The sequence below is a fragment of the Lissotriton helveticus genome, chromosome 3_1 (genome assembly GCF_964261635.1).
Source record: "Lissotriton helveticus chromosome 3_1, aLisHel1.1, whole genome shotgun sequence".
NCBI classification, from domain to species: Eukaryota; Metazoa; Chordata; class Amphibia; order Caudata; family Salamandridae; genus Lissotriton; species Lissotriton helveticus.
The window spans coordinates 662239331-662261938 of record NC_136061.1 but is presented as its reverse complement, the minus strand read 5'-3'; the positions used below and the strand labels follow the sequence as shown (position 1 = coordinate 662261938).

At 50.2% G+C, this 22608-nt stretch overlaps 1 protein-coding gene across 2 annotated transcripts in view; it reads right to left on the bottom strand.

Moving 5' to 3' along the window:
* S100PBP (S100P binding protein) overlaps window positions 1–22608 on the bottom strand; it is a 454146-nt gene that overhangs the window by 94275 nt on the left and 337263 nt on the right. For both annotated transcript variants that reach the window (XM_078680741.1, XM_078680740.1), the window contains exon 4: window positions 22148–22245. In XM_078680741.1, the coding sequence (XP_078536867.1) occupies window positions 22148–22245 (98 nt within the window). The remainder of the gene's footprint in view (window positions 1–22147; window positions 22246–22608) is intronic.

Sequence of the window (22608 nt, the reverse complement as noted above, 5' to 3'; positions counted from 1 at the left end):
ATACAAGAAAAAGAAGGAAATACACTGAAATCCTCTAAAAACGATTCCTACATAGGAATGCAAGGCAAAGAGAAAAACCATTTGCAACACATTAGTGTCATTATGTTAGTCCAAACTGCAGCCAATCAGGCGCCAGCACCCTCTAGAACCTTCTCCTCAGAAGCTCAAGCCCTCAGATTTTCGTAGCACAAAGTAACCAAGAGCGCATGAGGAGGAGAGAGCCTCTGAGGGGAGGAGGGTGGGTCGCATGTGAATCTATGAAAGACACCAATACTGGAGAACCACCTGTTTACAGGTAAGTAACAATTGTTCTTCTCCAGTATTGGGGGTGTCTTTCATAGATTCACATGCTTGAATAGAATAGAAAGCAGTAACCTCCTAGAACTGAGATTGCTAAGCATATGAAGAATATATCAAGATAGTACTATAATAATAATAATACAGTCATATAACATCAAAGCAATCACAGGAAACAATAAGGAGGAGGGAACAGAGGCTCACCTTACTGAAAAAGATGGCGAAGCACTGCCTGCCCCACTGCGGTATCCGCTTCATTTATGGCATCCAAACAGTAATGTTTGGTGAAGGTATGCCTGCTGGACCATGTCGCTGCACGGCAAATCTGATGAAGTGGCACACCAGCAAACAAGGCGGTGGATGAAGACATCGCCCTCGTAGAATGAGCCCTCACTGAAGACTGCAATGGTCTGCCCGCTTGTTGGTGGCAGAAGGCATTGGCTGAGGAAAGCCAACGGGCAATTGTCGGCTTGGTAACTGGATGTCCTCTGCGCAATCGTCCGTAAGCAATGAATAGTTGGTCAAACTTGCGGAAAAGAGCAGTTCTTGCAATGTAAAATTTAAGACATCGCTTGATGTCCAAAGAATGTAGGCGCTGCTCCACCGGAGATTTTGGGTCCGGAAAGAAAGTCTTAAGGAACACAGGCTCATTCAAATTAAAATCCGTAGGTACTTTAGGTAAGAAAGAAGGGTTGGTACGCAGTGCCACTCCGTTAGGTTTGAACTGTAGATAAGGCGGCTTGACAGTGAAAGCGTGAAGGTCGCTTACGCGACGAGATGAGGTCAAAGCCAGAAGAAGTGCAACTTTCCAGGTGATGAATTTTATATCGGCCTTATGGATAGTCTCAAATGGTGACTTCATAAGTTGAGCTAATACCACATTGAGGTGCCAAGCTGGCGGAGGGCAACGTACAGGTGGAAACTTGCGGAAGAGCCCTTTGAAAAATTGACGTATAACTTGCGTCGAACAGAGGGATGAAGAGCCATCATGTCGGAAACGAGATATTGCAGCTAAGAAAACTCTCAGCGTAGAATGAGAGAGTCCTGACTGAGCGAGGCTAAAAAAGAATGGAAGGAGCTGCTCAGGAGTGGAATGGATGGGATGGATATTGGCTGAAACGCACCAATGACAGAACCGCTTCCATTTAAGTTTGTAAGTCTTAATGGTAGAAGGAGCTCTGACTTGAGCTACAATGTCTCTGCACTCCTGGGATATGTTCAGGTCCGCGAACTCAAGGTGCTCAGGTTCCATGCCCACAATTGAAGCGTTGAGGGATCTGGATGACACACTAGGCCCTTGTCCATAGTTAGTAGGTTCGGAAGAGGACGTAGAGGAATGGGCTCGCACTGGGACATCAGAAGCAGTTCCGTAAACCATGCCTGTCTGGGCCAACGAGGTGCGATCAACAGAATGTGGCAGGGCTGCCTCCGCATCTTCCACAGTACCCGCTGTATTAATGGGAGCGGTGGAAAAGCGTAAGCGAATAGATCGCACCAGTTGATCAAAAGGGAATTCCCGCAGGACCCTGCTTGGGGATGCCAACTTGCATAAGACGGGCATTTCCGATTCTCCGGTGTTGCAAAGAGATCCAGATCTGGGTGACCCCATTGGCGGAACACAAGATCCAGAGCCGGTTGGTGCAGTTCCCATTCGTGTGTTGAGGAAGTGGACCTGCTCAAAGAGTCCGCCAGGACGTTTGACACACCCGGAAGGTGTACAGCCGTCAAGGTGATGCGATGGCGGAGAGCCCAATCCCAGATTGACTGGGCCAAGCGGGACAGAAGTGGAGACCTGGTTACGCCTTGTTTGTTCCCGTAGTGCATACTGGTGGTGTTGTCCGTTTGGATTAGCACTGACTCCCCGTGAACAACTGGTAGGAAGGATTTGAGCGCTAGAAAGATCGCCATCAATTCTAGCCTGTTCTGGGAGAGAGATCTTGAACAACAGATATCGGAGACGGTGTGGTCTCAGCTTGTGCGTCGGGCATGGAAGGGCACGCGTAATGTTCGGTTTCAGATCGTCCAATACTTTACTCTACACAGGGCATATTGGACACCGGCCATGATCCAGAGGATCTTTGGTGGAGCGCATTCGGTGTGTCCCCGGTGTAGTACAGAGGGCGCTGATTTTGGGCATATGTTCTGGTCCTGCGTGGGGCTTGGTACCTACTGGACTGATGTTATGTCTTGCTTAAATGAGGTTACGGGCCGCCAAGTTGACGCAAGTATGGGGGCTTGCCTTTTGCTCTGGTTCCCGCACACTCCAGCCACAAAAATTACGATTAAATTCTTTGAATTGGGGTTGATCCTAACCAAGAGGGAGCTCACGTTACACTGGAAGGCCAGGGGGGGCCCAAGCTTTCTGAGATGGCGGGGGTGTTTTCTGCAGTGGGCAACTAGTGAAGGGACTCTTCGATTGCAATTAGCCAGACGCACTGATAATGATAAAGCGCTAGATGCGGCCAGGGCGTGGGTAGCTTTGGTGGCGGACCTTGGTTCTTTATCGGAAGCTGCCGAGGGAGAGGGGCTGGATGTGCTGGCGAGCCAAACAGGGGAGAATAGGGCGGAGAATGCAGGGTCACTAGCTGAGGGCGGGGCCCGCTAGACAGGGGCAATCTACACCACGCAGGGTTGGATTACCTACGCTGATGAGGGGTGGCCTGGGCACCCTGCACGACCTTGCGTGCATCTGGGGCCTCCACTGGTTGGGGGGCCGAGACCATGGGAGAGCAGGGAGGAGCTGCACACTGTCACACGAAGGCTCATGCTGCACGACTGGAGAGATTATGGGGGGTACACTGACAAAGGGGGGGTGGGGGTAGAGGGGGGTAGAGGTCTGGAACATGATCGAGGAAGGACACACCCATTTCCAGATTCGCGGGCTGCGCCCACCAAAACAGGCTCATTTTCATGCGGGCTGTGACGGCAACTAGGTCGTTGAAGGACCCGGAGACCTGGCGCCACTGTAAATCCAGTTCTTCCTGAATAGGACGGGTGCGCAACCTGCAATTTGGGATCAGTGCGATACAAGACGAAGCCATTCCCAAGAATGACTAACGTCCGAACAGAAACTGACTGTTTTCGTCGAATGAGTGAGACCAGACGAAGTATCTTCAGACGCCGCTCGTGAGAGACAAATGCTTTTGAGAGCTGCGTGTCTAGGATCGCTCCCAGGAAGGACCTGGTTTGCAGGGGTGAAAACTGTGACTTTTCGACGTTGATGGTCAACCCCAGAGACTGAAACACCTGCTGGCAAAGGTGCGTGTCCCGACCCAGCTGATGGTGGCATTGAGACTTGAGAAGGCAATCGTCTAAATAAGGAAAGATCTGAACTCCTTGTAGACGCAGGTGAGCCACCACTGGGGCCAGTACCTTCGTGAACACACGAGGAGCTGAACGCAGTCCAAAGGGTAGAACTTTGAACTGAAAATGCATTGTTCCCACTTTGAAACGCAGGTACTGGCGATGTTGTTCGATTATTGGAACGTGAAAGTACGCGTCTTGAAGATCTATGGTGGTCATAAAATCCTCGCTGGATAGAAGACGCAGGACTTCCAGTAGCGTCAGCATACGGAATGATTGAGACTTTAGGAACTGGTTGAGAGCCCTCAAATCCAGAATGGGTCGCCAATCTCCGTTCTTCTTAAGTATGAGGAAAAATCGAGTGTAAAAACCCTTCCCTCTTAGATGTTTCGGGACCACTTCGACTGCCCCTTTTAACACAAGAAGACGGACCTGATGGTAAAGCTCCTCGAGATGTGGAGGAGGTGGGCCACGAGGTGGGGTGCAAGGAGGAATCTCTGTGAACTCCAGGGTATGACCCCCGTTTGACAATGTCCAAAACCCAGCGGTCCGAGGTGATCGAAGACCACTGGGAATAAAACAGAGAGATTCGTCCTTCAACACTTTGAGAGTGGCAAAAGTCATTGGCGTTTCTGATTTGCGCCACGATAGGACGACTTTCCTCTGTATGTCTTGGAGGGTTGTTGTCGAGACTGCTGATTGGGCGTGTAACGTTGGCCGCTCTGATTGTATGAACGGTATTGCTGTCCACCTCGAAAGTTGGAAGAAGTGCCGCGTCCGCGTGCACCTCGAAAGGACTGCTTACGAAATTGTAGCGTGCCCAAGGACTTCGCCGTATCGGTGTCCTTCTTGATGGATTCAAGGGCATCATCGATATGAGATCCGAATAATGATTCTCCACCGTATGGCATATCCAGTATTCTGGCTTGGACTTCCTGCCGGAAGGAGGTGGACTTCAGTCAGCCTTGACGTCGGAGTGCAGCCGCACTTGCCAGGAGGCGGAAACCTGTGTTAGCTATATCGACTGCACAGTCGATGATTTCTTCCACTGCTCTTTGTCCATCGCGGAGAATCTGCTGTGCATCAGCCTTGGAAGCATCAGGGATGAGCGCCATGTAATCTGCAATGTCTGACCACATCTGCCGGTCATAACGACCCAAAATGGCTAAGGCATTGGCTGCTCGGACAGATGTGGAGGCCATGGTTGAGAACTTGCGGCCAATTGCATCCAAGCGTCGACCCTCTCTATCCGGAGGGGCTGTGATTTGGGACGCCGGATTCCGTGCTCTACGTTGTGCTGCCTGAGTCACGACAGAGTCCGGCTTGGGGTGAGAAAGCAGGCAAGCTGGAGAACCTGTAGGGGCCTTGTACTTCTTCTCAAGGCGCGGAATCTGAGCAGGTAAGGAGTTTGGAGCATTCATCAGTTTAATGCCCTCTTTCCAAACAAATTCAATTATAGGGATTGTGTGTACCTGCTTAAAAGGTTTGTCCTTAAAATCATAAAGAAAACAATCCTCCTCGCGTTGTGATCGTGGGAGTTTGAAACGTTGATCCGCTTTATCCATTAAAAGATGGAAGCTGGCGATATCTACTGGTGGAGACTCACTTGAGGTACCAGGTTGAGGATAGGGCGTCTGCGCCCGATAATCATCCCATTCGACCATATCCTGGTCGCCTGCCTCATCATCCGTGTTGTCAGGGACTTCACCGTCCTAACATTCTGCATCCGCCTCCTCCTCATCCGCATCCTGCGGATATATAGTGGTATGGATGCTTATAGACCTATGAACCTGAGAAGGCGCAGGTGGTACGATAGACGGAAGTGCAGGTGGAGGTAGTGCCACAGGAGCGGGAGATAACGCAGGTGTAGTCTGCGGTGTTGCAGGAAAACGGCGATTATAATCGTCCAGCATACGTTGGAGATTAGATATCAAGGTCAAAGGAATGGTAGCCACAGGAGCTTGAGTGAACTGTTCCTCTTGTTGAAAGTCTGGGCCATTGCCATCATCAGAATCTGTGTCTTGGCACTTAATTATCAAATCAGAGGGACTATGTGCTGCCCCAAATGTGTCCTCTCCATGCTCCGAATCAGTGTCATGCTCCGAAGTAGTTGCGAACATCGGAGAAGGTGGTTGAGGCTCTGGATCAGAGATCTGGTGGAGGGGTACCGTAGTGCGAGGGTGTGTAGATTTTGCAGTCTTCAATGGCACTAACGGCAATGATGCAAATGAAATCGGTGCCGCCGTCGACGGAGCCGTTAGCGTCGACGAGGCTGATTTTGTCAACAGTAATCTTGAAGAATCCTTCGCCGACGGAGTGGTCGTCGACGGTATCACCGTCGACGGGCGATCCACTGTAGATGAAGGCGTTGACGAGGACGTCGTCGACGGGGTGATCGTCGATGCTGGTACCGACTCCGTAGACGGAGTCTTCGTCGACGGGCCTGTCTTCGTCGACGAGATCTTGGTCGACGGTGGCTTCGTCGACGAGGCTTTAGTCGACGGCGTCGTCGACGACAACGATGTCTTCGGGTCTTTCGTCGACGAGGACTCTCTCTTCTTCGTCGACGTGATGGGAATTGTCGACGGGACAGGTTTAGACGACAACGAAACCCTCGTCGACGTCGAGGCTGTCGACGAAACCGTTGCGACGATGAGAATGCTGATGTGGTAGTCAGCGTAGTCGTCGAAGATGCAGGCAAAGATGCTCTCGTCGACGCTGGGACTTTGAGAGGTGTGAAAACACCTCGAGAGGCAGCCAAAGACGCCTGAGAGCCAGGTCTCGTGGGCGTAGAGGTGGTAGGAGTGGCAGAAGTCATCACAGGAGCCACAGACAAAGCCAGTTTAGGTTTCTTGAGGAAAGGAGAAGGAGCCTCCTGAACACTACCACGCTTAGAGGCTGCTGAAGAGAAACCATAATGTAAACTTTCTGCGTCGGACACCACAGAGTCCTTGTCCTTAAGACGCTGCAGCCAAAGGAGAAGACGGCCTTCCCTGTCCTTCAGAGTTTTAGTAGAAAAAGTTCTTCAGAACTTGCAGTTGGCAGCCTCATGATCCGGATATAAACAATAAATACACTTCTGGTGGGGGTCCTTTTCAAAAAGGCGCAGCTTCCCACAAGAAGAGCAGGGTCTAAACAAAGACTTCTTACTTGACATGTTGAAGAAATTTCTGGAAGTAGAGGTAAAGAGAAGAAAACTGAGTAGAGCTCAGGGAGACTCCCTTGACACGACGTGCGGTAGAAAATCTGAGGGCTTGAGCTTCTGAGGAGAAGGTTCTAGAGGGTGTTGGCGCCTGATTGGCTGCAGTTTAGACTAACATAATGACACTAAAGTGTTGGAAATGGTTTTTCTCTTTGCCTTGCATTCCTATGTAGGAATCGTTTTTAGCGGATTTCAGTATATTTCCTTCTTTTTCTTGTATTATAATTATATATATCTATATATATTTAGCATTATTGCTATTTTATTTACCGTGGGACTCCCACTTCGACGACGGGGAATATTCAAGCATGTGAATCTATGAAAGACACCCCTAATACTGGAGAACTCATGTGCCTCCCACCCCCAAAACCAGGTAGTTTTGTTATAGGTAATTTTGAAGTCTCCACAGTAAGATTGTGCCATTTCCTGTTACAGCCACTATGCCTACCCACACAAGTGAGGTACCATTTTTATCGCGAGACCTAGAGGAACGCTGGGTGGGGGAATTTTGTGGATCCACGTAGATTCCAGAACTTTCCCCAACAGAAATTTGAGAAAAAGGTGATTTTTTTCAGCAAAATTTGGGGTTTGCAGGGGATTCTGGGTAGGAGAATGTTGGGGGATCCACGCAAACCATATCTCGCTGGACTCCCCCGGGTGTCTAGTTTCCAGAAATGTGTGGGTTTGGTAGGTTTCCCTAGATGGCCACCGAGTCCCGGGCCAAAAACTCATGCGACCCCCTTGCAAAACCAGGTTGTTTAGTGATCGGTCATTTTGATGTCTCCTCAATAGGTTTTGGGCCCTTGCCTGTCACGGGTACTTGACCCACTCACGAAGTGAGGTACTATTTTTCTCAGAAGACTTTGGGGAAAGCGGGGTGGGTGGAAATTTGTGGATCCACGCAGATTCCAGAACTTTCCACCCCAGAAATGTGAGGAAAATGTGTTTTTTAAACTATTTTTTAGGTTTGCAAGAGTTTCTGGGTAGCAGAGCCTGATTAGAGGCAGTCAAGTCACCGCTTCCTAGATTCCCCTGGATGTCTAGTTTTCAAAAATATTCAGGTTTGCTAGGTTTCCCTAGGTGCCGGCAGAGTTAGGGTTCAAAAACGACAGCTAGGCACTTTGTCAAAAAAGGGTAATTTGTTTGGATGAAAATCTGGTGTGTTCACGTGGAGTTTTGAGCAGTTTCCGGTCGTGGACACTAGGCTTAACCACACAAGTGAGGTACCATTTTTCTCGGGAGACTTAGGGTAATTCAGATTTGTAAAGAAACTGTTATTACCAATTGACTTTTGATGCATTTTTGTCTTCCAAATGAAAGAATGTGTAAAAAAGAAGTCATTTTGAAAAATCGCCGATAATTCTCATGCTAGTATGAGTATTTCCAATTTCGGAAATGTGCAAATATCTACGGTTTCTAAACTCTATATTTTGTTCCATAGGTGTCTTTCATACCGATTTTTCCATGTATACATTTCCCCAGAATAATTGCTATATACCCGGTACATAATAAAAAACCATTGTAAGTAGCTGCTCAGTTTTTGGCTCTGGGTTCGTCGGGTTCTTGGTGAATGTGAGAAGTTGGCCTGATGTGCAGTGCTCACTATTCTAGTGATCACTATATATCAGTCCAAACAACCCTTATTGATGATTGGTTGTAAGTCAACCTTATAGACCAGCTATCCTAGTAGCATGGATACGAGCAGTCTAAGGCTAAGACTCTAGAGGGCGTGTTAAGCCAGCTGTTTTACCATCACATTACCCCTTGAACACCCAGTGAAAGGACACCACACAAGTTGTTATGAAAATAAACAGTGTATTTATTTATAACAAGACTACCCTGGCTCTTTATGAGACAGGGAGCTAAGCACACAACAAAACTCTTACGAAAATACTTTTAAGTTAGCACGTTACACAAATGCCCGAGGGGCACGAAAAACCATATACGCTAAAAGTGGAATGCGAATTACTAGCAGGTAAGTAACAGTTCTAATAGGCTTTGGAATCGCTAGGACTGGACTAGGGAATCGTTAGATTACTACTAGGAGGCCTAGGGGACTCGGGTGCAGAGTGTGCACTCTCACGCGGGATGCGGGACAAAGTCTATGGAAGCTAGAATTCACAAAGTTAGTGTTCACGGGCGAACCCGACCTGGTAGGGAGAAAACGACAGTGGATCCTGACCCTTGGATAGTGAGGCTATGCTTGGACACCGGAGTGCCGAAGTTACCTAGCCCAGGGGCTGCAGCTGCATAGGTCTGAAAAGACGTCGGGGATCTCGTTGCCGGACCAGGAGCCTGGAAGGAAGAAGTTGCTGGCAGGCGACCAGTGAAGGAAAGTTCGATGGATCCAAGCCTGGATCAAGGAAGAAGAAAACCTGAAAGCAGAGGGGACCAAGTTCTTGAATCACTAGCCAGTGATTAAGTGGGCACCAGGATGGCACCGGGCGAAGTCACCGCAGTCAGGTGAGTGGGCACTGCTGGGCTCTGCAGTCTCTCGGACCAGGAGGCGTTGTCGGCGACCAGGATGGAGGTGCGAGCTGTCCCACGGAGGATGAAGTCGTTGGCGTCGAAGTTACCCAGGATTGGACAACAAGCCTTGGCTAATTCAAGCCCACGCGGTGGACTCAAAATGGCGTCTTGAGTGGACCAGGAGGGTCCAGGGTGCTCCTCTTCTGGAAGGGAGCAAGGGCCAGTCTGGAGCAACCAGACCAGCAGCAGAAATGTCGTCGGGCGTCGTCAGGAAGGCCACAAGCCAACGGGCTAGTAGCCAAACAACGCGGTGAGCAGCGGAAAGCAGAAGGGCCCCACGCAGATCGTGGAGATGCTGGGGGGCTGCACTTCGGAGCTGGAGCTGCTCAGAGTCGGGGCTTCTCGGACCCCAAAGCACTCACCAGTAGATTACTCGGCGGGCTTGCTGGAAAGAAGTCGTGCAGTCTTGCAGATGGCCGGTCCCTTGAGGTCTCGTCGCACCCACGGTTCTCAGCTGGGCTGTAGAGGTGGGTAGAGGTCAGAGGTGCCAGGGAAGCCGGTTCTCGTCGAGCTGGGCAGTCGGATTCCGGAGGAAGGACTTACAGCAGACCGCAGTGTTCTTGGATGGTGCCTGCGGATGCAGGGTGACTACTCCTTAGTCACAAGGGAGAAATCTTAGGAAGAAGTCTTGAGTTCCTTTCGCAGAAAGTAGTTTCAGGATTCAAAGATGATCTGATTTGGAAGGGGGCCAGTCTCTACCTTTATCCTGTAAAAAGGGGCTGGCACGCGACTAAGTCCTGCCCTATGGGTGGGACTAGGAGGGGGGTGGTTACACCCACTTCCTTGGCGGGCTTTTCCCCAGCACAGGGTCTGGAGTGACCCTGGAACTGGTTCCAGCCAGCCTATGCACAGTGAGCACCGGGGTGCCACGTGCAGTCACCTTCCTCTAAAGCCCTGCCTACCTACAATACACAAAACCCTGTCTGGGACGGTGCTGGCACCGCCCCTGGCAGGAAACCCTTTGTCCTCATCTCCTGCTCTGGGAGGACTCCCAGCAGCAGGAGGGCAGACTTGTGTCTCGGTGGCAGCATCCATTTTGTGGATGCTAAGGCTCTGTCTGACTTTTAACCGGGTTATAGGTTACAGGCATGTCGTGTCCCTCTAGAAGGGTGGAATGCTAACCCCGTCGCCAGAATTGGCGAGGGGTTAGTATTCCAATTCGTATGACACCTTACTCGACATGTTTTGATAAAGCGATACCAGAGTTGGCACATAACCGCGAGGATTATAATGCACTTAAGAGTATATGGTATGCGATATCATGGAAACGGCTAAGGGATGGATCCCGAAAGCCGCAGACAGGCTCAGCTCATGCTAGAGCACCATCTCACACGATTCCAAGCACTCTGCCTTCAGGATTGTTAAGGCCTGCTATAGGAGTGACTGATAGGAGATCTGTGTGTCCATTTTTAGGGTTAGATATAGGTATACTATATCTAAAGCAAAGGGTGAGTACACCACCTTGCCCCAGCTGTCGTGCAGCCAGTTGTGTCAGTTTTAGTTAGTCAATCCAGGGGTGGCATAATACATGCTTCAGCCCCTGGGAGACTCCTGGGTGCACCTCAGCCCTGGGTACAGGGACTTGGAGAGGGCCCAGTGCCAATTCAGTACCCGAGTACAATTTGGATAGAGAGAACAGCTAGGCTGTGGGTCTGATTAGCAGGCCCACAGCCAGGGAAAGTCGTAAACCAGTGCAGCAAAAAGCAAAAAATCTGGGTGATCATAGGATTGCAGACCCTACTCTCCTACATGACCCCCCCCCAAACTTTGGGACAATAAGCTAACCTTGACCAGGTGAGTCTTCTTGCTCTAAGTGGAAATACCTGGAGAGCCCATCAGCATTGCTGTGATCAGTCCCAGGTCTATGCTCCACTGTAAAATCCATCCCCTGTAGGGAAATGGACCACCTAAGCAGTTTGGGGTTTTCACCCTTCATCTGATTTAGCCACAAGAGGGGCTTATGGTCTGTCTGAATGGTGAAGTGAGTGCCAAACAAGTAGGCCCTCAGCTTCTTCAGGGCCCAGACCACAGCAAAGGCCTCCCTCTCAATAGCTGACCAATTTTTCTCTCTGGGTGTCAACCTCCTACTAATGAAAGCAATAGGCTGATCATTACCATCAAAATTCAGTTGAGACAGAACAGCTCCCACACCCAACTCAGAAGCATCTGTTTGGACAATGAATGGCTTGGAGTAATCTGGACTCTTGAGGATAGGTGCTGTGCACATGGCCTGCTTTAGGTCATTGAATGCTTTCTGACAGCTTGCTGTCCACTGAACTTTCTTTGGCATCTTTTTGCTTGTCAGGTCATTAAGGGGGGTCACTATGGACCCATAATTTCTGACAAACTTCCTATAGTACCCAGTCAGGCCCAAGAAAGCTCGAACCTGAGTCTGGGTGATTGGAGGAGTCCAGTCCTTGATGGCCTGTATCTTACTCTCCAGTGGCTGAACCTGGCCTCCACCTACAAGGTGGCCCAGGTATACAACCTGTGACTGCCCTATCTGGCACTTGGTGGCCTTGATAGTGAGGCCTGCCTTTTGCAGGGCCTCTAACACTTTCCTCAGGTGGACCAGGTGATCCTCCCAGGTGGGGCTAAAGACAGCAATATCGTCAAGATAAGCTGCACAGAAGTCATCCAGCCCAGTGAGGACTTGATTCACCAACCTTTGGAAGGTGGCAGGTGCATTTTTCAGTCCAAAGGGCATTACCACAAATTGATAATGCCCTCCAGGGGTAGAAAATGCTGTCTTAGGTTTGGCTTCCTCAGCTAACCTGATTTGCCAATACCCAGCTGTCAAATCAAATGTGCTTAAGAAGTTGGCAGAAGCCAATCTATCTATAAGCTCATCTGCTCTTGGTATTGGGTGGGCATCAGTCTTAGTGACTGCATTGAGGCCTCTGTAGTCTACGCAAAACCTCATCTCTCTCTTACCACCCTGGGTGTGAGGCTTTGGCACTAGAACTACTGGGCTAGCCCAAGGGCTATCTGAGGGCTCAATGACTCCCAGTTCCAACATTTTCTGCACTTCAGTTTTGATGCAGTCTCTAACATGATCAGGCTGCCTGTAGATTTTACTCTTGACAGGCAGACTGTCTCCAGTGTCAACATCATGGGTACACCAATCAGTTTGGCTGGGTGTCAGAGAGAACATATGTCGAAAGGATTGCAGAACTTGCCTGCAATCCTGTTGCTGATGTTCAGTGAGGCTGCCACAAAAGACAACACCATCAACTGACCCATCATCAGGATTCTGAGTGAGCAGGTCTGGGAGAGGGTCACTCTCTTCCTCCTGTCCCTCATCTGTGGCCATGAGCAAGCTCATGTCCTTCCTGTCAACATATGCCTTGAGCCTGTTAACATGGAGCACTCTGAGAGGGCTCCTGGGAGTTCCAAGGTCCACCAAGTAGGTAACCTCTCCCTTTTGCTCAATGATGGTGTGGGGCCCAGACCATTTGTCTTTCAGAGCTGCTGGGGCCACTGGCTCCAGCACCCACACCTTCTGTCCTGGCTGGTACACAGTCAGTACAGCCTTTTGGTCATGCCAAGCTTTTTGAAGTTCCTGGCTGGCCTCAAGGTTTTTAGTTGCCTTCTCCATATACTCAGCCATCCTGGAGCGGAGACCAAGTACATAGTCCACTATGTTGGTTGCAGGCTTTTGGAGAGGTCTCTCCCATCCTTCCTTCACCAAACACAGGGGTCCTCTTACAGGATGCCCATACAGAAGCTCAAAAGGGCTGTAGCCAACCCCCTTCTGTGGGACCTCTCTGTAAGCAAACAAGAGGCAGGGGATCAGGACATCCCATCTTCTCCTAAGAGGTTCAGGTAGTCCATGAATCATCCCTTTCAGGGTCCTGTTGAATCTCTCAACAAGCCCATTGCATTGTGGATGATAGGGTGTGGTGAACTTGTAGTTCACACCACACTCTTTCCACATGGCAGTCAGATATCCTGACATGAAGTTTGTACCTCTGTCAGAAACGACCTCCTTAGGGAAACCCACTCTGGAGAACACTCCAACTAGGGCTCTTGCCACTACAGGGGCTGTAGTGGTCCTAAGGGGAATAGCCTCAGGATACCTGGTGGCATGGTCCACCACCACCAGTATAAACTTGTGTCCTGATGCTGTCTGGGGTTCCATTGGACCAACAATGTCAATCCCCACTCTTTCAAAGGGAACCCCCACCACAGGTAGTGGTATGAGGGGGGCCTTTGTTGTGCCACCTGACTTACCACTGGCTTGGCAAGTGACACATGAGCGACAAAACTCCTTGGTATTCTCATTCATATGGGGCCAGTGAAAGTGTGAGACAAGCCTGTCCCAAGTCTTTGTCTGACCTAAATGACCTGCAAGGGGAATCTCATGGGCCAAGGTGAGAAGGAAACCTCTCAGAGACAAGGGGATGACCAGCCTCCTGGTTGCACCAGGCTTGGGGTCTCTTGACTCAGAGTACAGGAGTCCATCTTCCCAGTATACCCTGTGGGCACCTGTGGCATTCCCTGCAGCCTCAGCAGCAGCCTGCTGTCTGAGGGGTTCAAGGGAAGGGCAGCTCAACTGTTCCTTCCCCAGGTCTGCTCTGGAGGGTCCCCCTGAGCCCAGAAACTCAACTTGATCAAGTTCAAGCTCTTTAGGCTCAGTTTCCCTCAGCTCTTCTAGATCAGCCTCCTCAGAGACTTGATCCTCAACCTGGGGCAAGGGGGAAGGCAAAGCCTTACCCTTACTGCTCTTCTTCTTGGAAGGTGTCTGGTCCATAATTTCAGGATCCAGCACCTGTTCAGTGGGGCATCTTCTGGCCTGTGACCTAGTCACAGCAAGCACATGTGCTGGCAAGCCTAACATCTCCATGTGAGTCCTCTGCTCCACTTCTGACCATTGTGATGACTCCAAATCATTGCCCAACAAACAATCAACTGGGAGGTCTGAACTGACTACAACTTTCTTTTGTCCCTTCACTCCACCCCAGGAGAAAGCTACAATTGCCACACTATGACTAGTAGTGACATTGCTGGCATTGGTCACCAGGAAATCAGTACCTGGCATGATCTGTCCAGGGTCCACAAAGTTAGGTGTCACCATGGTGACACTGGCACAAGTGTCCCTATAGGCCTGAGCCATCTTGCCATTAATCAAAGGTGTCTGCCTGTATTTGCCCAAAGTATTGGGACTTACTTCAGGGGACATATCCATATCCCCTGTACAGACAAGGACAGCCTGAGTGAGTGTGCCAACTAAGTTGTCAGACCCCTCAGTACCCAAGGTTAACCCAACTAATGCCTTGGGAGTGACACTACCACTACTGACTGTACTAGGGGGTGCAGTTGCTTTAGGAGCTGTAGTGGCAGGAGTTTGTCCTCCTCCTCTTTTGGTGCACTCACTAAACCAGTGAGATTTACTTTTGCAGTACTGGCACCACCTTTTTGACTGGCCTTCTTGAGTCTTCTTCTTCTGGGAAGCCTGACCCCCACCCTCTTTGGTTTGTTGGGGACCTGGTGAAGACTTCTGGTCATTTTGCTCATTCTTAACATTACCCTTCTGGTCTGCTTTCTTCTGACCACCCTGGTTCTGGTTCTGCTTGATCCTTGTCCTGACCCATTTGTCTGCCTTCTTTCCCAATTCTTGGGGAGAGGTCAGATCTGAATCAACAAGGTGCTGGTGCAGCAACTGGTTCTGACAATTGTTCAAAATTTGTTCTCTCATCATTAGATTATACAATCCTGTGTAATCTGTAACCTTGCTACCCAGCAACCAGCCCTCCAAAGCCTTAGTGGCACAATCCACAAAATCAGACCAGTCCTGAGACTGAGTTTTCTGGGTGTCTCTGAACAGCAACCTGTACTGCTCAGTGGTTAAACCAAACCCATCAACCAGTGTATTCTTCAGGACCTGGTAATTGTTAGCATCCTCCACTCTTGTAGTGAGGAGCTTATCTCTACCTTTACCATCAAAGGAGAGCCACAGTATAGCTGCCCACTGACTCTGGGGAATGTTCTGCACAGTGCAGGCCCTCTCCAGAGCAGCCATCCATTTCTGGATGTCATCCCCTTGCTTAAAGGGGGGCACTATTTTAGTCAGGTGTTTAGTATCTAAACCCTTCTCTCTATCTCTTGGGAGATTGCTGCCACCAGTGGGAGCTAGCCCACTCATCTGCTGCTCTCTTGCCAGGGCAAGCTTCTCTTTGGCCAGGGCAATTTCTTCCCTTTCAATCCTCAGTTCAGCTTGTCTCATCCTAGCCTCATGCTCCTTTCTCTGAGGGGAAGTAAATCTCCTCTGTGGAGGATTCCTTCTCCCCTGAGAAGAGGCATTAGAGTGCAGAGATCTATTGGAGTCCCTAGAAAGAGATCTATCTCTCCTAACTCCAAGGTTAGGCCCACTTCGGGTTAGTACTGGGGGGCCCCCAGATCCTAGCCCAAGTAAGTCTAAGTTGGTCCTAGTTAGCCTTCTGACTACCTCAAGACCCTTGTCTACCTCATCCCCAGAGAGTACCTCCTGATCCTCCTCCTCAACTGCTGAATCAGTGTTGTGGAGATCTGGATCCCCAGAGGTTCCCTCTAAGGCTGGCATGTTCTCATGTAACTGAGAAAGCTTTCTGGCATCATATGTCTCTAAGAGACCTATCAGAAAGGAAGTGGTGGGGTTAGACCCCTGCTTCAGTTTTCTGGAGACACAGATCTGTCTCATCTCATGAAAGCTGAGAGCTGCATATCTTGAAGTGACCTGTGGAGGGTCAACACTGACCAGGGGAGTCTCAGTAGAGTCCTCCTGAGTCGACATGCTTTTCTAGTGAGGTGTAAGTGGTGCACTTACCTACACTATATGTTTGCCTACTGATCCCTTGCTAGAGTTGTAGTTTAGGGTGTGCTAGGCCCTAGGAGCTACAACAGCTGGTTCAGTAGAACTCAGAGTATTCTAAGCTAAGTTATATGTACCTTTAGTACTTATGTGATCTTTCACAAGATATTCTTAGGATATGTGTGGTAAAACAACAGCAAGCTCAAATCCCAACCACTGCTCACCAATGTGAGAAGTTGGCCTGATGTGCAGTGCTCACTATTCTAGTGATCACTATATATCAGTCCAAACAACCCTTATTGATGATTGGTTGTAAGTCAACCTTATAGACCAGCTATCCTAGTAGCATGGATACGAGCAGTCTAAGGCTAAGACTCTAGAGGGCGTGTTAAGCCAGCTGTTTTACCATCACATTACCCCTTGAACACCCAGTGAAAGGACACCACACAAGTTGTTATGAAAATAAACAGTGTATTTATTTATAACAAGACTACCCTGGCTCTTTATGAGACAGGGAGCTAAGCACACAACAAAACTCTTACGAAAATACTTTTAAGTTAGCACGTTACACAAATGCCCGAGGGGCACGAAAAACCATATACGCTAAAAGTGGAATGCGAATTACTAGCAGGTAAGTAACAGTTCTAATAGGCTTTGGAATCGCTAGGACTGGACTAGGGAATCGTTAGATTACTACTAGGAGGCCTAGGGGACTCGGGTGCAGAGTGTGCACTCTCACGCGGGATGCGGGACAAAGTCTATGGAAGCTAGAATTCACAAAGTTAGTGTTCACGGGCGAACCCGACCTGGTAGGGAGAAAACGACAGTGGATCCTGACCCTTGGATAGTGAGGCTATGCTGGGACACCGGAGTGCCGAAGTTACCTAGCCCAGGGGCTGCAGCTGCATAGGTCTGAAAAGACGTCGGGGATCTCGTTGCCGGACCAGGAGCCTGGAAGGAAGAAGTTGCTGGCAGGCGACCAGTGAAGGAAAGTTCGATGGATCCAAGCCTGGATCAAGGAAGAAGAAAACCTGAAAGCAGAGGGGACCAAGTTCTTGAATCACTAGCCAGTGATTAAGTGGGCACCAGGATGGCACCGGGCGAAGTCACCGCAGTCAGGTGAGTGGGCACTGCTGGGCTCTGCAGTCTCTCGGACCAGGAGGCGTTGTCGGCGACCAGGATGGAGGTGCGAGCTGTCCCACGGAGGATGAAGTCGTTGGCGTCGAAGTTACCCAGGATTGGGCAACAAGCCTTGGCTAATTCAAGCCCACGCGGTGGACTCAAAATGGCGTCTTGAGTGGACCAGGAGGGTCCAGGGTGCTCCTCTTCTGGAAGGGAGCAAGGGCCAGTCTGGAGCAACCAGACCAGCAGCAGAAATGTCGTCGGGCGTCGTCAGGAAGGCCACAAGCCAACGGGCTAGTAGCCAAACAACGCGGTGAGCAGCGGAAAGCAGAAGGGCCCCACGCAGATCGTGGAGATGCTGGGGGGCTGCACTTCGGAGCTGGAGCTGCTCAGAGTCGGGGCTTCTCGGACCCCAAAGCACTCACCAGTAGATTACTCGGCGGGCTTGCTGGAAAGAAGTCGTGCAGTCTTGCAGATGGCCGGTCCCTTGAGGTCTCGTCGCACCCACGGTTCTCAGCTGGGCTGTAGAGGTGGGTAGAGGTCAGAGGTGCCAGGGAAGCCGGTTCTCGTCGAGCTGGGCAGTCGGATTCCGGAGGAAGGACTTACAGCAGACCGCAGTGTTCTTGGATGGTGCCTGCGGATGCAGGGTGACTACTCCTTAGTCACAAGGGAGAAATCTTAGGAAGAAGTCTTGAGTTCCTTTCGCAGAAAGTAGTTTCAGGATTCAAAGATGATCTGATTTGGAAGGGGGCCAGTCTCTACCTTTATCCTGTAAAAAGGGGCTGGCACGCGACTAAGTCCTGCCCTATGGGTGGGACTAGGAGGGGGGTGGTTACACCCACTTCCTTGGCGGGCTTTTCCCCAGCACAGGGTCTGGAGTGACCCTGGAACTGGTTCCAGCCAGCCTATGCACAGTGAGCACCGGGGTGCCACGTGCAGTCACCTTCCTCTAAAGCCCTGCCTACCTACAATACACAAAACCCTGTCTGGGACGGTGCTGGCACCGCCCCTGGCAGGAAACCCTTTGTCCTCATCTCCTGCTCTGGGAGGACTCCCAGCAGCAGGAGGGCAGACTTGTGTCTCGGTGGCAGCATCCATTTTGTGGATGCTAAGGCTCTGTCTGACTTTTAACCGGGTTATAGGTTACAGGCATGTCGTGTCCCTCTAGAAGGGTGGAATGCTAACCCCGTCGCCAGAATTGGCGAGGGGTTAGTATTCCAATTCGTATGACACCTTACTCGACATGTTTTGATAAAGCGATACCAGAGTTGGCACATAACCGCGAGGATTATAATGCACTTAAGAGTATATGGTATGCGATATCATGGAAACGGCTAAGGGATGGATCCCGAAAGCCGCAGACAGGCTCAGCTCATGCTAGAGCACCATCTCACACGATTCCAAGCACTCTGCCTTCAGGATTGTTAAGGCCTGCTATAGGAGTGACTGATAGGAGATCTGTGTGTCCATTTTTAGGGTTAGATATAGGTATACTATATCTAAAGCAAAGGGTGAGTACACCACCTTGCCCCAGCTGTCGTGCAGCCAGTTGTGTCAGTTTTAGTTAGTCAATCCAGGGGTGGCATAATACATGCTTCAGCCCCTGGGAGACTCCTGGGTGCACCTCAGCCCTGGGTACAGGGACTTGGAGAGGGCCCAGTGCCAATTCAGTACCTGAGTACAATTTGGATAGAGAGAACAGCTAGGCTGTGGGTCTGATTAGCAGGCCCACAGCCAGGGAAAGTCGTAAACCAGTGCAGCAAAAAGCAAAAAATCTGGGTGATCATAGGATTGCAGACCCTACTCTCCTACAGTGAACCTACAAGTCCTATATATCCCCACAACCAGTAATGTCCAGCAAATGTAACGGTATATTGCTTTCAAAGAGCTGTCATAATTAGAAGAAGTTACAGGTGAAAACGTTGACACGAAAGGCTGTTTTCTTCAACTAATTTTCAATTTTTCCTATATTTAACTGTTAGTTTCTATAAAGAAACCTAGAAGGATCTACACTTCCCTTGCTGAATTCAGAATGTTGTCTAGTTTTCTAAAATGTATAGCTTTCCAGGATCCATTATTGTTTTCATACCCATTTCTACAATTAACTGTAAAGAGGTTGAAAGCACCAATAATAGCAAAAATAGGTTATGTTCCAGAAAGATGCCAAAACTGTGTAAAAGATTTTGATTTTCTGACAAAAGTCTGTCATTCCCTAAAAGCTGGGAAAATAGTGATTTCAGCCCCACAAACCCTTTTCTTATACCATTTGCAGGGAAAACCGCAGACGCTTTCATTTGCAGCACTTTTTTCCCATTTTCCCCTCAAAAACTAAATTTACCTGTATTTTGGCAAATTTCTGGGTCCCCTCCAAGGGAATCTACCAACCCTGGGTACCTTTAGAATCCCCAGGATTTTGGAAGAAAAGGATGCAAATATTTGGCGCAGATACCTTATGTGGTCCAAAAGTTACAGGGGCCTAAGCGCGAACTATACCAAATAGCCAAAAAAAGGCTTAGCACAGGGGGGGAAAGGACTAGCAGCGAAGGGGTTAAAGGGATACCCAAACACTGTAGAAAGCTTGTTGGCCTGGCCCTTCTGTTGGAAAAACAATGTGTGGCTATGTCATGGGGAGGGGACCCCCAGCCACTGATGAGTTGGCTCGCAGATCTACTGGTATGTAATTAAAACTCAGAAACATACTGCACATTGTTGCCCAGGGTCTCGTCTAGGGACGCACAATCGGGCCCGCTGACAACCTATCTTGCAGGCAGGCAACAGGAGACGACCAATGTTCAAGGACCTGAATGAAACTAGTGACATCTGCTTTTATCAGAGAAGCATGGGGGAGCTCGATGATAAAGAGAGTGAGATTCAGTGTCGCACGATGATAATCTCATAAATTGCTATGGTCCCAATGTCTTAGTATAAAAAGCAGAACTACAGGTTTTCTGTATTGTCTTTTGGACTTGCTTTTAAAGAACAGGTTCTCCAACTCCGTCAACACCTAGAATAGTTATCTTTCAGAAGAAATGCTTTGTAAATGCCACTTGCCCTCCTTTTCCAACCCGGAAGTATTCTGTAGTGATTCATTGTGGAAGAACGCACATACCACCTTTATTCAGTATGCAGTCATCACAAAACACATCCACACCTCTAGGATTACCTTGCTTTGACTGTTCAGTACTCCTCATATGTTTTAAAACACACTGCAGATACGTATGCAGGCTGCCCGGGATCCCTGAAGGAGACCGGATAAGGGGGCGGCCACCTTAGTGCCACAAGAGGCACAGGAGGCAGCCTCCCAGTGTTTGGGACCCTCAGGGGTCCGGTGTGCTGCGTCACTTCTGGGTAGAGGGGTTGGGGGGGTGAGGTACATATACCTCTCCCCGCCCACACGTCGCCCTCTTTACCCACTACCCCAACACCGTTTAGACGTGTCCCACAGCTGCTGGCAATTGTAGTGTGGTGACTGCATACCCCCCCCCCCTCTCCCTGCCCGATCTCCCCCATTGGGGTAGTATTGAGGGCTGGGCGGCCCAGTCACGTCTGCGGTCCGCCTGGAGGGGGTTTGGGCAGCTCTCGGCATACACGGGTAGCAGCATAGAGGCGTACCCCCATTCTGGTCAGGGTGGGTGCGGTGGGGCCCCTGCCACGTGGTATAGGGGTCAAGGCCAGAGGATCGGTGAGGTACATATACCTCTCCCCGCCCACACGCCGCCCTCTTTACCCACTACCCCAACACCGTTTAGACGTGTCCCACAGCTGCTGGCAATTGTAGTGTGGTGACTGCATACCCCCCCCCCCCTCTCCCTGCCCGATCTCCCCCATTGGGGTAGTATTGAGGGCTGGGCGGCCCAGTCACGTCTGCGGTCCGCCTGGAGGGGGTTTGGGCAGCTCTCGGCATACACGGGTAGCGGCATAGAGGCGTACCCCCATTCTGGTCAGGGTGGGTGCGGTGGGGCCCCTGCCACGTGGTATAGGGGTCAAGGCCAGAGGATCGTGTTTCCCAGGACTACCCAGGAGCGGTCGCAGCCTTGGACCAACGTCCTTTTCCAGCAGCGGGGCCGGGGAGGGCAGTCTCTGACCCCCACAATCCTCCCGTCCCACTGTGTGGCGATGACCATGTGGGAGTCTGCCCCATCTGCTCACCTCTAATCCATGTATAGACGCCATGATCGGGTCCAGGACCTGTGCGTCACGGTGAGCCCCATCCGGTCAGCGCAGAGGGAGCTGACAACCGGGAGGCGCATTAGGCTCAGGCGGGCTCATGGTCGCATAGCCGCGGCCTCCAGATGGAACAGGATGTCCGGGGAACGACAGCCGATCCACACGGCTTTCGAACCCGCCCGCACCCTCCTACGCTTTCAGGCTGCTTGGGAGGGCAGGGGAGTCTTGAAAGCCTCCGCTTTGTGCACGCTGTTAAGAGTATGGGGGTGCGTGATGTCGCAGCCCCAATTCAGCGAGCTAGAAGTTGCAAGGAGGATGCCACAAGAACACTCAGGGCCTCTCCGACTCCACGGACAGGCTACCTCCGCCCCAGCTTCATCACATGGGGGCGGCCGCAGGGGTGCGCAATGTCCCCACAGGATGCTTGGTTCGATTGGAGTGGCGGCAATGCGAGTGGCAATGTCAGGGCAGTTGGGCGATATTTTAGCCAGCAGTCCTGCTCAGTGGGGGAATTGCTCACCACCAAGCATATAGTGGCATGCATCTCACGAGTTGGGATCCCTACAAGGCCCCTCCGACTCATCATTAGGAGGGGGTAGAGAGACATTATCAGAGGTAAGCGTTTCACACAGGCTTTAAATAAAATGCTTTATGATTATGTGTGCGTTCTTGTCAGATTAAATAGATTACGATCAGTAGGCAGTCATCACAAAACACATCCACACCTCTAGGATTACCTTGGTTTGGCTGTTGAGTACTCCTCATATGTTTTAAGACACACTGCAGATACGTCTGCTTCTTCCATTCTAGCTCTGCATGGGGAACAGGTTCGTGCCTGAAAGACAGAAGCATAAGATAGCATGTAGCTGTGGCTTCACTTTCCCAGTTCGATAAACTTAATTCGGGCCATGAGGGGAAAATTCGGACTCAATGACTAAATCGATGTCAGTGTGACATTCCGTTCCAAACAAAGTTTGAACACACTGTTAACGTTTTCCACGCTCTAAATGCAGATGCTGGAGTATTCCTTACTGTTAGATAGTTTTGGACATTTGCTAGACATATAAGAAACAGCCATAGTGCCAGAAAAGGTACAACAATAATACAGGAGTTTCTACAGGACCCCAAACGGTACAGTACAAGCATTGGGACTATTTTTGGATCCAGATTAGATTCAACAAACAAGATAAGTGTTGAA